Genomic DNA, 17,126 nt, shown 5'->3' with positions numbered 1-17,126 from the left:
TTATGCCAGATATCCTTAATCAACCAAACCCCTATAGTCAAGTAACTTTAATGCTCTGGACATCTAAATGGGGCCGTGTTTCACTGGCAATACAATTTATAGATTCTTATTGTTTCCATTTTTTAAGTTCGGTATTTGCCCAAATATGTGGAAGATTTGGTATTCTGCCAGATCCACAAATTATGAATCACTATTCCTAAGTGTGTTAAATACAAATAAAAGTCATAATGTAACAGAGATGTGCAGCTTAGACATTTCCTATAATTTCATACAATAAATTGTATACCTGTGTCCCTGGACCATGATTCCAGAAACATAGGTTTTATGAATGCGCGTGGTTGTCGCAGAATTTTGTATAATTGTGAGATGGTGTGTTTAGGGGCAGTGACATGGCGTATAAGTTTCAAAAGGAAACAGAGGCCTGCCTAGAGTGGATGCGCCACCTAGGCTTTGGTAGTAGGGTTTTATCTGAGCATATTTCAGATGGTCTATATTCGAAAACGGTTTGCCTGTTTGGAATTTGTGTTTATCTAGAAATTTTCCTTTGTTTATGAAGTGAATTAATTGTAGGTTGTCTTCTATTAGCCAGTGTGACAAGTAGTTTGGTTGTTAATTAGTGGCAGGAATGGAGATTTATCAATAGCGGATGGTCTACATATATTATTCTTCTATATCTATTATCTAGCCATGGGAGATGTAAGTATCTGTAAGTTACTTGCTGTTCTATTGCAACCCATAGCTTGGTATCAGCGTGGTGAGACAAGTCAATGATGCGTCCAAGTATGGAGGCTATATAGTATAGTCTGCAATCTGATAGTGCTACTCCTCCTTGTGTTATATCTTTGGTTAATGTTTTATGGCTGAGTCTAGTTTTTTTTTTTACCCTGCCATATGCATTTTGTAATAATGGCTTGTATTGAGTCTAATATAGATTCTGGAACATATAGGGGGAGTGTCTTGAATATATACAGTATCTGAGGAATTATATTCATTTTGATGACATTTATTCGTCCAAACCACACAAGGGGTTTGCTTAGCCACTTATGAAGGTCTTTTTTAATGACTGATAGGAGATTTTTTTTAGATTGCCAAGTGCCCAATCTGCATAACTGTTGGAGATTTTTATTCCTAAATATGGGAGGATATGGGAGGATATGGGAGGACCATTTATATGGAAAATTTTAGGATAGTGCCTGAATGGTCTGTGGTGTGAGACATTTAAGGCCACTGATTTCATAAAGTTTATTTTGAAATTGCTAAAGTAGCCAAAATTTGTTAGTAGTTGGTTGAGCATTGGGATAGAAATAATAAGTTGGGTGCTAAAAAAAAAAAAAAAAAAGTAAGTCATCAGCGTAAGCTGCAATTTGATGATGATGATTGGCAATGATTATTCCCTGTATATCGGGGTTTAGGCGGATTTGGCATAAAAGTGGCTCTAGTGCTGTAACAAATAATGTGGGTGATAGGGGGCACCCTTGTCGTGTGCCGTTTTGGATGTCTATATAGTTGGAAAGGGTACCATTAAACCGTATGCGGGCAGTGGGATAATTATATAGAGCTTATATTCATCTTATTGCTTTAGGGCCTAATCCGATGTAACGTAGACATGTAAACCAATTTACCCTATCAAAGCCTTTTCTGCGTCTGTAGATAGCAGCATTAGCCGAGAATTTTGCCATATTTTTTTGCCATATGTAGAATATTTATTAATCTATTGGTGTTATCCCTTCCTTCTCTGCCTGATATAAAGCCCACCTGTTCTGGGTCTATTATTTTATGTAATATAGTTTTTAGTCTATTAGAAAGAATTTTTGCCAGTAATTTGACGCCTCCTTTTATTTAGGAAATTGGTCTATAGCTTTCAGGTTCTTGGGAATTTTTCCCAGGTTTGAGTGTTAGACTGATATGGGCTTTTAAAGATTGTTTGTTAAATTGGGATCCTTTTTGTATATCTTGGAAAGCTTTGAGCATGTTGGGGAGTAGCTTATCTTTAAATGTTTTATAGTAAAGGATAGTATACCCATCAGGACCTGGCGCTTTGCCTGTAGGGGTTGTTTTAAGAGCTGATTCTAGTTCATCTAGGGTTATGTCTAATATATCAGAATCTATGGCTTGTATGTGTTTCATTTGGGGTGATTGAAGGAAATCAGACTTACGTTTCTTGTAGTCAGATTGAATATCTGTAGAGTTACCTGGTAGCTGATATACAGTAGGCCACTGTAGAATGTTTCAAAAATTTAAGCAATTTGTTCTGTTATGTAGGCAGTTGCCCCATTTCTTAGTTTAATGGAGGGTATATAGTTTTGGTTTTGTTTTAGTCCTCTTGCTAGTAGGCGGCCACATTTGTCACCATGTTAGTATAATTTGTGTCTGAAGACTTTGATTGCTTTCTGTGTAAAATAGTTGAGGTTATTTGCTAATGATTTCCTTGCTTGTGTTAGTTGTAGGAGTGCTTGATCAGAGTGAGTGTCTGTGAGCACGTTCTAGTTGTTGGACCTGTTTGATTAAATCTTATCTGTCTTTTTCTTTTTTACGTCTAGCTCTTTGTTTAATCAGATTACACATTTATGAGCAAGTCAGTGGAGATGTGTCTGAGATGGAGTTTTTGTAAAATTATTTGTTATTTGGGTTGATAAGTCTTGCCTGATATCTTCATCTTTGAGAAGGGCTTTATTAATGCCAGGTGCTATGTTTTGTATTGGGGAGGGGAGATTGTAACAATAGAACTATCATTGAATGGTCTGACCAGGTTATAGTTAGTATTTTGCAATTTATCACTTCTTGTAAGAAGTTATGAGATAAAAAATATAGTCAATCCTTGAATACAGATTATGTCTATATGATTAAAATGAGTAATCTTTCTCTCTGGGATAAAGTATGCGCCAGGGTTCTATTAACTGGATAGAATGAAGAAGTTGTTTGCAGCGGGTTAGTTGCCTAGATAAAATACTGGAGTAGCCAGTGGAACAATGTAACCGTGAATATAGTGGTATGTAAAAATCCCCTCCTGCCACTAACGTACCTTCTACAAATGGCTGTAGAATGTCAATTATGTTGGTAAGCTCTTGTGCTTGTTTTGAGTTAGGGAGATGAATGTTGGTGAAGGTGTATGTATGCCCCATATAAGTGCCCTTTACGAAAATGTAGCGGCCAGAAGCATCGCTTTTTTTGTCTGTCATTGTGAATCCAAAATTCTGGGAGTAGATAATTGCTACCCCACGCACTTTGGGCAGTTGTGGTTTACTCATGAATTTCTGGAAAGTGTCTATTGTTTCATCTGGAAGTTGATCCTTCTTTAAAATGTGTTTCCTGGATAAAGGCCACGTTGGCTTTTTGTTTCTGTAAGTCAGATGAAAGAAGGATTCATTTTAGAGGAGAATTAAGGCCGTTTGCATTAATACTAACAATCTTGAACGTGTCCACTTTATTATTAGGTTCCTTTAACAGCGGCATTGTAACTATTCTAGTATAAGAATATAAATAACCTGAGCTAGAGGGTGTGGGAACAAAATAAAATAGGGGGGATGTAGTTTAGGAGGGGGATGGAGTGACTAAGGTGGGAGTGGAGTGGAGTGGAGAAAGGTTTATAGGTAGAAAAGTGGAGTATATAATTACATCACTACTTAGTGTAGGCCGTTGGCACTACACTTGTAGAACCTGTTCCGATGTTCTTTATTAGAAGGTCTGGTATCAGGTCCAAAGTTTCAAGTGTTCTGGTGGGCTCCCGCTCCCAGAGGTGTTGGGCATATGATTAGGGGTGCTCTTTTGGGATATAAGTCATGAGATATGGGGTCGGCAGCCATAGTGCTAGTGGGGAAATTCTATTTGTTAGAGGTTTGAATTGATGCTTAATAATTTGTGAGGTGGGTGATTGAAACCTTGTACCTTCGACCAATGCATAACACAATATAATCAGAAAAGTTTAACTTATTTACAGTCAACCATAACGTATTTGCAAGGTTATGAAACAAGTTATCTATCGAGCGTTCACCTCTTAAATTCAACAGAAAAGGAAAAAAAAAAAAAAAAAAGGAGAACCCAGTAATATCAGCATCGTAAAGATCAGTTGTACTATTATAGTTGTGAGGCATTTCCCTCTAAGCATGAAGGATTGGGGTTAATTGGAGATTTACACTTAATACCATAAGTGCTTTTATGATTTGTACAGGTACGCATGATACTATCATATTGAGGAATATTGGTACCAGTTTTGTAACTTCGGGGGTGAAAATAGGGGGAAGGGGAGGAAAGAGAAAGGAAAGAAACGGAGGAGAAAAAAAGGGGGGGGGGGGAAGAGGGGGATTTTGGGGAGTAGTAGTGTGTTGGTCTGGTGCTATAATTTAGGGTATGGCATATGCTATAATGTTCTGGAACCCTTGGGTATTGATATCTAGTACAAATAAACCTAAAGCAACTGGACTTGTTAAGTAATCATTGAAGATGTTTCACTATTCATGCAAGCAGCTTCTTCAGTTCAACTAAGGTATTGATCTTCTCCAACTTGGGTATTGATCTTCTGCTTAACTTAGGAAGAGATGGGGTTAAAGTAGTTTTCAATTTAAATTTTTTTTCCCTGTTGACATATGTTCATAAAATGCAGGTAACATTCAAATAGCATATTTAAAGCATTGATATAATATATAAGAATGCGTATGGAGAGAGAAAAAAAAAAGGGGGGATGTAAATATGGTGGAACGTTGGTATTCATAGGTTGCTTTTTTACTCATAATATCTGTGTATAGATCTATGTAGAGAGAGAAGGTCATGCAGAATATCGTAATCTGTCTTGCACTGGTAATATTTCTTGTGATGTTCCAGCTGTGGATTGTGTTGTTGTTCAGAGGGAAAATCAAAACTAAAGGTTATTGATGTAACTAAACAGTAAATTAAGTCTAGCTGTTGTGGTAACGTGTCGGTGAGACCGTAAAACTGTAAGTGGGAATTCCTTCTAGGATAAGTTTTGAGATCATAATTAGGTTGTGCGGACCATGGTTACTGGAAGTCTGTAGATCTATGAGAAGCCTGTGCTTGTAATGTGATTACCTGAATATGTTTCAAACAGGGTCCAGGGTCTCGGGTTCTGTTAAAATCGGTTCTACTCTTGGTGACAAGAAACCCTGTGTTTCTTTTGATAGAGGACTCAGTGCAGCTTTTTTTTTTGAGTGCTTATGGCTGTATATACATAGACCTTTCTTATAAAGCTTACTTAGTTTTTACCTTTTTCTTCTCCTTTAAGAATGTGGTGATCTAAATTCAACCCCCAGTCCCCAGCATTTCATATAATAGATACTATACATGCCATATTCAGAGGTAATTTCTCAAATGCCCAAAACCTGTGTTTTGTTTTTAAGAAGGTCTGAAGCCAGATGTATTTTATCTGGTATGGTTTAGTGGCATGTTTTAAGATGGCCATACACGTTACAATTACGACCAATAGTCGCAGGTACCCTCCACTACTGTTCAGGGCTGAATCGTCCAATATGGAGGTAGAAACAATAGGAATTCAAAACCTATCTTACAATTCAGCCCTAAACATAGCCTTTGCTGTGCCCAATCAAAATCTTTTATTTTGCCCAATTGACAAGGTGACCAATATGCAAGGCTTTCGCAATATTGGTTGCCTCGACAATCCATCATACACTAAACCTTGTTTCGTACAATAATATTGGTGCGTGTATAGCCAGATTTACATTCTTTTTGCTCTCTTTGGCCTATAGAGCTAGAAAGCCTTTTAGATATACACGCCTTTATTTTTATGTAGTCAACTATTTAGTTTCTTCTAGCATGAGATAGTGTTATAATAATACACTTAGTGACTAAATTAAAGGGGGGGTTTATGTATATATGGTAAGTAAAATTCCCATTTTAATCTGTAATTCTAAAATTACTTTTAAAATGAAGCACCCATTACTGTGCTGCATCAGTTTTTATGCTTATAATCCAGCTACCATCCAAGTACTATAAATGGTGACACATTAGGTAAGGACCGCATAAACATGGTGATGTGCATTGTATCTTATTAGATTTTCAAAACTGCCTGATTAAAATATGGACAATTCGCAGCCAGATATCAGTCAGGTAGGGGCAGGTAATAAAATCAAAGATATTGTATACAATTCTATGCAAAAAAATTGTTAAATATCATAAACAGTACACTTAAAGGAAAAATAAAACTAAACATTTTTAAGTAAAAAATCTATTCTAGTAAATTATCTGACTTTATCTTTGCCCACTATATATATTTATTATATAAAAACTCAGAAATGTATTATATAATAAAATATATTCTCTTGAATAAAAATAACACAGAATTAACACAGAAAACACAAAAATCCAATATACATTACTCAGTTCTGTACCTGGAAATAAAAGTCCAGAGTTCCAACCATGTCAGTGTGCTCTGGGAAGCACTGCAGAGGGGAAAACAAAATGTATAATTAGATGGATAACTTAATTTGCACTAATTTACAGTAGCCAATAAGTTATAATTAATTCACAATGTTTACAATTCATAAAAAGAATCATCAGAAAAGTCATAAGCTGATATATGTACAGAATGATGAACCTTCTGTAGCATTCTATTGTAAATGTGTGGTAAAATCAAGATTACATTATTCAACATACAGCTCAATAAAGGTTGTATTGTATGATAACTGGCTGTCAACTGGAGCTCATTTACTATTAAGAGAAATCTGCACAGCTGGAGTCACCTATATAAACCAATGAGAGACTTGTGTTCATTTTTTAATCTGCTACATAAAACAAAATTACTTGAAAAAATCACTCAAATGTTGGAGAAGGAAAATTCTCCTCTGCCTACCAATTAAAGCGGGTGTGGCAAATTCTCATCAGTTGTTCTGCTCCGTGATTTGAAAACAGTTACAAGCTGCATAGAGAGTGTGCATTTAATCTAAGTTGCATGTAAACAGGCCCGGACCGGCAATGTGTGAATTCTGGGATATGCCAGGGGCTGCTGTAAAATGCCACTGACAGTTACTATTTATTGGGCTGGTGAGGGGGATGTTTGGGCTTCCATGTAACTTGAAATGCCTGGTGACAACTTGAACATTAAGGGGGGCTTTTACCCTTTCACTGCCAGACGTTTTGGTCAAAGCGGAACTTGTACTGTTTCACTTTAGGGGCCTTTCCTTGGGGGGACTTTTAGTTTATCCAGGAAAACAATATATAGTTTTTTTCAGGACAACCTAAGCTTTCAAAATTTGGTGGAATTTTTGTGTAATTCCAATTCTGTAACAAGGCTTCTAAATGTCTAAAAAAAATGAAAAAAAAAATAAAATAAAATCATATTTTCCATAATATAAACACATACCACGAAATGACAACTGATTTGTAAAGTCCCATGTCTCCTGAACATGCCAATACCAAATATATATAGTTTTATGTAGATTTCTCACTTGTATAGGTCAAAAACCCCCAGCAGTACACTACCAAATTCCAAAGCACTGCTTCAGAAAGCTGCATACTTTCCACAGCCAAAATGTCCACTAACAGAAGGTTTATCCCAGAAAATTATACATTTTTGGAAAGAACAGATTCTGTGAAATCCAGAATAGGTTGAACTGTCTGTCTACTCCAAACTACCAAGTTGCAATGTTTTCCTAAAGTTATAGGTGTTTATCAAAATTTGGGGTTCACTGAACAGTTTGACACCCAAAATGTTTAGGTTTACCTAAGAATGTGGCATGTAGGGGCCCCAATGTTAACATACCCCAACATGATCTATCATTTCAGCTTCAGCAAAATCAACACATTTCCATCATTTTATATGAGATAAAGCTAGTAAAAAGTACGTTCACCCCAAAAGGCCATATATTTTTGGAAAGTACACATTCCCCCGAATCTAAAATGGGTACCCATGTCTTTCTACTCCAAAGCACAAAGCCACAAAGCTTTTCTAAATTTGTCGATTTTGATAATATTTCCAAATATCACCTCAAAGCTTCTACTTTGCAGCATCTTATCTCCCACATAGCATTAGGTACCAAGATAAAACACCCTGAATTTGAACGCCAGGGGTCCACTGAACAGTTTGATGCCCAATATGTATAGGTTTACCTACGTATGTGGCATGTAGAAGCCCCAATGTAAACATACTCTCATATGATCTATAATTTCTGTCATTTCAGCTCCTGCAAAATCATCACATATCCATAATTTTAGGTGGGATAAAGTTAGAAAAAAGTACACTCACCCCAGAAAGCAATATATTTTTTTGAAAAAGTACACATTCCCCCAAATCTAAAATGGGTACCCATACTCCAATGTACCAAGCAGCAAAGATTTCCTAAGTTTGCTGATTTTTATGACGTTTCCAAAAATCACCTCAAAACTTCCACTATGCAGCATCTTATTTTCTACAGGTCATTAGGTAGCTATATAAAAACACCCTAAATATAAACGCCAGAGGTCTACTGAACAGTTTGATGCCCACTGTACATAGGTTTATCAAAGCACATGGCACTTAGAGACCCCAAAATATACATTGTGCACACTAATTTCATGACTTACCTTTACCTAATTCATAACCACATGGCAGTTTTAAATGTAGGGTGACCCCTGAAAACCATATATTTTTGGTACACATTCCGACAAATCCAACATGGGTAAAGAAGCCTTTTTACACCAAAATACCAATCTGGAAAGCTTTCCTAAAGTTAGTGGTTTTTATGACTTTTCTGAAAAACGCCTAAAAATGTTGCAATTTGACAAATTTATCTTACAGCATTTCTTACATACAATGACACATCACCCTAAATATGAATGCCAGAGGTCTAACCGAACAGTTTGATGCCCAATATGCAAAGATTTACCAAAGTATGTGGTGTACAGAGGCACCCAAATGAAAATAGTGCATACGAATTTTCTTAGCTGCCAACTCAGCTTCTGCACAAAAAAGGCCAACAACCATGTATTATGTGCCGTAAGACCCCCTAACTGTACAGAAAAAACATATTTTTGGAAAGAACACATTCGGACAAATCCAACATGGGTAAAGAGTCCTTTCTACAACAAAATACCAATCTGAAAAGCTTTCCTAAAAAATTGCCTAAAAATGTTGCAATGGCGCATTTATCTCACACAATTTCTTGCATACAAAGGCAAATCACCCCAAATAACACCTGAGGCCTAATGAACAGTCTGAAGCCCAATATGCATAGATATACCAAAGTATGTGGTATGAAGAAACATATTTTTGAAAAGTGCACATTCTGATGAATTCAAAATAGGTAAAGTTATTTTTCTACATCAAACAAGTCAAAACAAGTCAATACAAGACAAGTCAAGTCAAGTCAAGACAATAAGTCACACACAGAATATCTGGATCCAATAGTCACAAAATAAACAACATAATATAAACAAAATAAACAGTTTTTAAGGGAAATAACTAAAGACAGGGGTAAAATGAATAAGTTAAAAAAAAAAGTGTGTATACACATGTGTACACATCGAAAAGTTGTTTGACAGTGTGTATACGAGTGTATATAATTCTGATAATGAGTGCAAAATGAAAAAAAACAAAACTGTGCTAAATTGTGTTCTGTATGTGTGTGTAAATGCGTGCAAATGTGTGTAATAGGGCAAATAAAGGGCACTTACCTGTTCTGGAGGGAGATGACACAGCAATCGCATGGAGGGGTCCTGGAGGGTCCTTCGGCAGAGTTCTTTCCACAGCAGTTAGTTAGGGGGCGACACGGGGGAGGGTGCAGGACAAACAGCAGACGCAATGCGATTGCGGCTGCTGCATGGAGGTTGGTCCTGCGACGATCACATCGCAGGACCGACATGACAGCCCCCCCTGGCTCATTGCCCAGGGGGCTGTCATTGCTCCCAACTCTCTGCGGAGTCGGCCTCTGCAGAGAGAAACCTTTATCTGCATACATGCTTGGCAGATAACTTTTTCTGAAAGCACGTATGCCATACTGAGTAAATATTTAAGTGCCATACCACTTTACTTAAAGGAACAGTAACACCAAAAAATGAAAGTGTATAAAAGTAACTAAAATATAATGTGCTGCTGCCCTGCACTGGTAAAAGTTGTGTGTTTACTTCAGAAAGTCTACTATAATTTATATAAATAAGCTGCTATGTAGCCATGGAGGCAGCCATTCAAAGGAGAAAAGGCACAGGCACATTGCAGATAACAGATAAAACACTATTGTATTCTACAGAGCTTATTTGTTATCTGCTATGTAACCTGTGCCTTTTCTCCTTTTTTCCAGCTTGAATGGCTGCCCCCGTGGCTACACAGCAGCTTATTATATAAATTATAGTAGTATCTTAAACCAGAGTTGGCGCTCTCATAAAACAAATTGTCAAAATATGTGAATTAATTGTATATATTTTTATTAGTGAAATTACAATAAAATCATATACACATGATAATACCTCATAATAAAAATCCAGATAGATTAAATCAATACACCAGATAAACCAACATTTGTTATAAGAACTAAGATAAATCAATAATAGCCAGCATGATAGTTCATAATATAGTTAAAAAATTAGGGAATCAATATAAGATCAGCACAATCAGATTAAAAATTGAGTAAATAAATAGAATGCATCTGTATAAAAATGGAGATATATAGTATGTAGATAATACACATAAGCCCTATCCTTAATTACACAGTAATTAAAACTTCAGCAGCATTTGTTTGCCAAATCCGGCACACAGTGAATAACCGATCAATCTTTGAGATGTTTCCCCAATGAAACTCAATCAGGGGAAAAAGCCTAATAGAGGAGAGTAGAATCTCTAAGTAAGCGCACTAGTCTGGAGCGTATATAGTTATGCTAAGTATTCCAAAGATAGTGCGCACTAATACCACTCGAGAGTCAGCCCAAATAAAAATAAATGTAAAATAGGCAGTGAGTACCCCCGTGCTTTACCAAAAAAGTCAAATGTTACCCTTGGTCCCGGCCGGGAACTTACTAAAGGGTCGCCCCGTCGGAGGAACCCGCTTCCACCCACGGCGCAGCGCCGAAAGGTCCCTACTGCTGACGTCACAGCTATGAGCCGAGGTAGAGACTACGGGTCCTCCTAGGTGACAGAATCCTCCAAAGTATTAAGTGTAAACATCCAAAAAGATTCTCTTCTATCCAGCATGTTAAGTCTGTCTCCCCCTCTATAATCAACTTCGCGTGGGCGATCGAACAGGTAGAAGTTGATTATAGAGGGGGAGACAGACTTAACATGCTGGATAGAAGAGAATCTTTTTGGATGTTTACACTTAATACTTTGGAGGATTCTGTCACCTAGGAGGACCCGTAGTCTCTACCTCGGCTCATAGCTGTGACGTCAGCAGTAGGGACCTTTCGGCGCTGCGCCGTGGGTGGAAGCGGGTTCCTCCGACGGGGCGACCCTTTAGTAAGTTCCCGGCCGGGACCAAGGGTAACATTTGACTTTTTTGGTAAAGCACGGGGGTACTCACTGCCTATTTTACATTTATTTTTATTTGGGCTGACTCTCGAGTGGTATTAGTGCGCACTATCTTTGGAATACTTAGCATAACTATATACGCTCCAGACTAGTGCGCTTACTTAGAGATTCTACTCTCCTCTATTAGGCTTTTTCCCCTGATTGAGTTTCATTGGGGAAACATCTCAAAGATTGATCGGTTATTCACTGTGTGCCGGATTTGGCAAACAAATGCTGCTGAAGTTTTAATTACTGTGTAATTAAGGATAGGGCTTATGTGTATTATCTACATACTATATATCTCCATTTTTATACAGATGCATTCTATTTATTTACTCAATTTTTAATCTGATTGTGCTGATCTTATATTGATTCCCTAATTTTTTAACTATATTATGAACTATCATGCTGGCTATTATTGATTTATCTTAGTTCTTATAACAAATGTTGGTTTATCTGGTGTATTGATTTAATCTATCTGGATTTTTATTATGAGGTATTATCATGTGTATATGATTTTATTGTAATTTCACTAATAAAAATATATACAATTAATTCACATATTTTGACAATTTGTTTTATGAGAGCCCCAACTCTGGTTTAAGATATAGCTTTGATTTGGTTTGGGATTAGTTTGGAGGTAGGCAGCTGCTCATTACTAATTATTCACTTATTATTAATAATCATTCACTTATTTCACAATATTTGGTGTGGTAACTTACACAGCGGGTAATAATATTAGATAAGCGCGGATAAGGCTAAATATAAATTATAGTAGTGTTACTGTAGCAAACACACCAGTTTACCAGTGCAGGGCAACAGTGCATTATATTTTTATTACTTTAAAGCTCTTTCATTTTTTGGTGTTACTGTTCCTTTAATATGAACAAGGCACCAGGACCTGGTGGAATACACCTTCAGGTATTAGAGAGCTTAGTTCAATTTTAGCCAGGCCTCATTTTCTGATTTTCTCAGAATCACTTTCATCAGGTATGGTACCTATACAATGGAGGAATGCTGATGTAATTACAATACTTAAACTTTAGATCCCCAAAAGCAGGGCTGTACAATTGGAGGCCCATGGGCCAGATGTGGTCCTTCAATTGATTTTTATGGCCCTCACTCTACTCAGAGGCTCCGCAGACATCACTGTGCGACATCATTTAAATTTAATCCAGACCTGTCCTGGACAGTGCACATGTGAAGCACAGTAATCCAACTTTTCCAAAATTGTTACTCAATTGCTCATGCATGCAATCTGGAACAGTGGAAAGGATTGCTAGGGTGTTGGGAAATTATGGTGGCACACAAGGAATAGTACCCCAATGCCAGTCCACTTTTGAGTAGACAGGAGAACATATTGGAACACCCAGTGAAAATCATTTTACTTTTTATTTTAAGTCCAGGGCTGCATTTTATGCCAGATCTATATATACACAAATAACCATACAAACTTATAATTTTCACAAATTCCTTGCAAAGGCAAAGTGAGGAAAAACCAGCTATATAATGTAATGTGTGCAGTGAAAGTCTGTGGATATATTTGTACATTTGTGTTTGTAGTGAGTATATGAGCAAAATGATATAATGTTGATAATCATGATAATGTTGGAGCACAATGACTCAGAAGTTAAAACATTGTGCTAGAAGATTATAGGTGCAGCAATAAGAACTGGTATGGCAATAAGAACTGAGAGTGGACCTCAGCATCCAGTGATATGTTACCTTTGTTTGTTTTAACCCAGCTGTGTGTGTAAAAAAAAAAAAAAAAAAAAAAAAAAGTTGACTGCAACAGGCTCATTTTGAATGGCGAGTATAAGGGTGATGGCACATGGTAGGATTTGTTGCCTCCAGTTTAATCGGTGCCAATGCAGGTGACAAGTTTCCCAAAAGTGTAATTCCCTTTGCTAACATTAAAATCATGTTTTCCCACAATTTAGCATTAATTAAGCAGCAATTCTAAAGTTAGTGAAAGGGACAGCATGTTTGTAAGGTTTGTCACCCTCGGCAGCAGAGATTTAACCATGGATGAATAATTTTATCTTGTGCCATTACCCTAAAACTGGAAGTTTACAATGTCCCTTAGAACTGAAAAGTGGGAGATGGGGCAAACCTTTTTTTCTTTAAGGTAATATCCAATTGCAAAATTTCGATCTCCACTTTCTCTCTCTGACTGAAACCTTAAAAAGCAAAATGAAGAAATATATTAAAAGGCATGAACAAAATAGTAAATCAAAAATAGTAAAAATGATTGAGAAAGGTATTAAGACATCTTCATATAGAGCATGATATATACAAGGAGAAACCTACATTCGCTACCAGAATGTTCAAGTCTCTCGCTTGTTTCTGTAATGCAAGGAATAACAGTTTAAAAAGAGGAGGTAAAAAATGGCTAAATATGGCAGACTTGCTGTCTTTGATAGATTTGTGCCTAAGTAAGAGGAGAAAAATGTGCACAGTTCTTGGATGAAGCTAGATGTTTTGTTACCAACTTTGCAGTTTAGCTGCTAATAATGTTGGCAGGAGAGTAACATGGGAATACATCATGCAACCTTTTTTCACTTAATTAGCAAGAAAGAAATTATTATTTTGAGAAAGGCTTTCATATTGTATTTTTATTATATATTTTTACTGTATTTTAATTGTGTTTGTTCCTGAATTTTTAATGTGTAAATATTAAAAGATAACAGATTTGTTAAGGTAGTCAAAACTTACGTGGCATTACTGAAGCCAACATATTCATTGCCAGCCATCTTATTAAAAAACTGCATCACCTATAAATACAAAAGAAAGATATAAAACATGCAGCTACATTTGGTTAAATTAGACAAATTTATTGGTAAACCTAGCATTGTGAAAGCCTTGCTTCAACTCCGTAAACAAACAACATTTTACTGACCGCACAAGACTCACATAGTGGCTATGCAATCTTCACAATAAACTCTGTAATTCAGGCTGTATGCTGTACTTGTTAGTGTTTGGAAAATAATAATAAATGTTACTACTACTTTTTGTCATAAGAGTTTACAATAAATCAACAGCAAATATCTATACTCATAATATTTATTGTTATAAGCAGACACACAACAGTGTAAGGACCGGTAACACCAAAAATTAAAGTGTTTATCTGCATTTATATATAATGCACCATTATTCTGCACTACAGGTATGGGATCACTTATCAGGAAACTTATTATTCAGAGAGCTCTGCATTACCAAATGCCATCTTCCCATAGAGTTCATTTTAGAAAAATATTTCAATTCTTTTTTTTATAATATCCTTTTTCTTTCTAAAATGAAAACAGTAGCTTGTACTTGAGGGTAACTTAGCTGCAAAAATCCATATTGGTGGCAAAAATGGGGCCGATTCACCAAAGGCCGAAAAAACGAGTGTTATTTATAGCATGTATTAAAAATATTATCACTTCTAATATTTGGAGAATTAACGATCGATTCACAAAAAAGACACTTGTCTGAATTAAGAAGCAATTTTATTGTCGTTATTTATGTTGCGATGACATATTGAGATATTTTAACCCTTTAAGTGCCAGCAGAATTTGACATTTCGGTTCCCCTAAGTGCCAGACATTTTGTAAACATTCTGTGCTCTCTCAATTTAGGTGCTTTTACTGAGGGAAGGGTTAAGTTTAGGTAGGCAAACTATATATTGTTTTTCTGAGGAGAACCTGAGCTTTCCAAATGTGCCTGTGTTTCTGTGTATTTCCACTATGAAATACAAAAAAAAAAAAGAAAAAAATGCTATTTTTCATGATATAGGGATTTATACCAGAAACATATTTTATGGACAAAAATTAAACTGATTTGGAAAGCCTCATGTCTCCCGAATGTGCCAATACCTGATATGTATAGTTTTATTGAGATTTCTGACTTCTATAGATCAAAAACTCCCAGCAGTAAATTACCACATTTTCAAAGCATTACAGCAGAATACAGCATACTTTTCTAGATTTCAAAGCCAAAAATTCTGGAACATTAGGTTTACCCCACGAAACCATATATTTTTGAAAATTACACATTCTGACGAATCCGAAATGGGTAACTGTCTTCCAACTCCTAAGTACCAAATGGCAATGCTTTATTGAATTTAGCAGTTTCTATAAAAAATTATGAAAATTCTAAAAAAAAAAACCGCCTCAAATCTTCCATTTCAAGCACCTTATCTCCCACATAACATTAGGTACCAAGAAAACACACTCTAAATATGAAAGCCAAGGGTCCACTGAACAGTTTGATGCCCATTGTGCATAGGATCACCGATGTATCTGGCATTTAGAGACCCCAAAAGGAAGTTAGTGCATACAAAGTGTATACGCTGCAATATAAGCTACCGGCATGTGCATTATGTGCCATAAGACCCCCTAACAGTAAGGAGACCCTAGAAAACCATATATTTATCGAAAGTACACATTCTGACAAAACAAAAATAGGTAAATACAACTTTCTACTGCAAACTACAAAGCTATGCTTAACAGAACGGTTTTTATGACATTTCTGAAAATCGTCACAAAGCTTGCATTTTACCACATTATGTACCCCCACATTTTGTAACGTATCAACATAAAACATTCTAAATGCGAACGCCAGGGGTTTACTGAACAGTTTGATGCCCTATATGCATAGATTTACCATACTATGTGGCGTACAGGGGCAACCAAATAAAAATAGTGCATATGAATTTTCACATAAGATGCTCAGGCTCATGCAATTTTTGCACCCGGTATGTGTATTATGTGCCATAAAACCCCCTAACAGTACGGAGACCCTAGAAAACCATATATTTTCTGAAAGTACACATTCTGACAAAACAAAAATGGGTAAATACAACTTTCTACTGCAAACTACCAAACTACAAAGCTATGCTAAACAGAACATTTTTTATGACATTTCTGAAAATCGTCAAACAAGCTAAAAGCAAATAAGTCATAACAGGATTCTGGGAAGAAATTCCTTTATGCTCTTAGAAAAGTCCCATTTACATGGGCTTGTCCCATTTACATGGGTTTATCCTATAGACTAATGCTTACCCACCACTGGGTTATCAATGCAAAAGCCAGAAATAGCAGCTGATCAGATTCCCAACTACAGACCGGTTTCGCCCTTCTTGGGGCTCATCAGTGTAGTGCAGGTTTTTCTAATCAGCTTAGGTAGAGCCAGGAGTGGGGATACACAAACAAGCTAAAAGGGTTGAGGAGACCGCCTCATACGTATGCAAATAAGTCATAACAGGATTCTGGGAAGAAATTCCTTTAGGCTCAGAAAAGTCCCATTTACATGGGCTTGTCCCATTTACATGGGTTTATCCTATAGACTAATGCTTACCCACTGGGTTTTCAAAAATCGTCACAAAGCTTGCATTTTACCTTATTATGTACCCCCACATTTTGTAATGTATCAACATAAAACTTTCTAAATATGAATGCCAGGGGTTTACTGAACAGTTTGAAGCCCTATATGCATAGATTTACCAAACTATGTGGGGTACAGAGGATGCCAAATTGAAATACAGCAGACAAAATGTCCATGTGCAAAGACAAGTGAAGACACTATAATCATTTTTTTTTTTCCCTAATATCTGCGGTCAGAATAACAGTTTGAATATTTTAGCTTGGGCAAATAAGTTTTACAGACAAAGTCAAGCGAACAACAACTATGCATAACTGAAAAT

The 17,126-nt window shown here is 36.4% G+C and overlaps 1 protein-coding gene across 4 annotated transcripts in view; it reads right to left on the bottom strand.

Annotated features, from left to right (window-relative positions):
• The window catches only part of gls (glutaminase), a 166,983-nt gene that overhangs the window by 54,554 nt on the left and 95,303 nt on the right, over positions 1–17,126 (bottom strand). For all 4 annotated transcript variants that reach the window (XM_031892945.1, XM_031892947.1, XM_031892946.1 and 1 more), the window contains 3 exons: positions 14,156–14,214; positions 13,554–13,620; positions 6,360–6,410 (listed from right to left, as the gene is read on the bottom strand). In XM_031892945.1, the coding sequence (XP_031748805.1) occupies positions 6,360–6,410; positions 13,554–13,620; positions 14,156–14,214 (177 nt within the window). The remainder of the gene's footprint in view (positions 1–6,359; positions 6,411–13,553; positions 13,621–14,155; positions 14,215–17,126) is intronic.

The sequence above is a fragment of the Xenopus tropicalis genome, chromosome 9, assembly GCF_000004195.4.
Source record: "Xenopus tropicalis strain Nigerian chromosome 9, UCB_Xtro_10.0, whole genome shotgun sequence".
NCBI classification, from domain to species: Eukaryota; Metazoa; Chordata; class Amphibia; order Anura; family Pipidae; genus Xenopus; species Xenopus tropicalis.
This window is presented reverse-complemented; position numbering and strand designations above follow the sequence as displayed.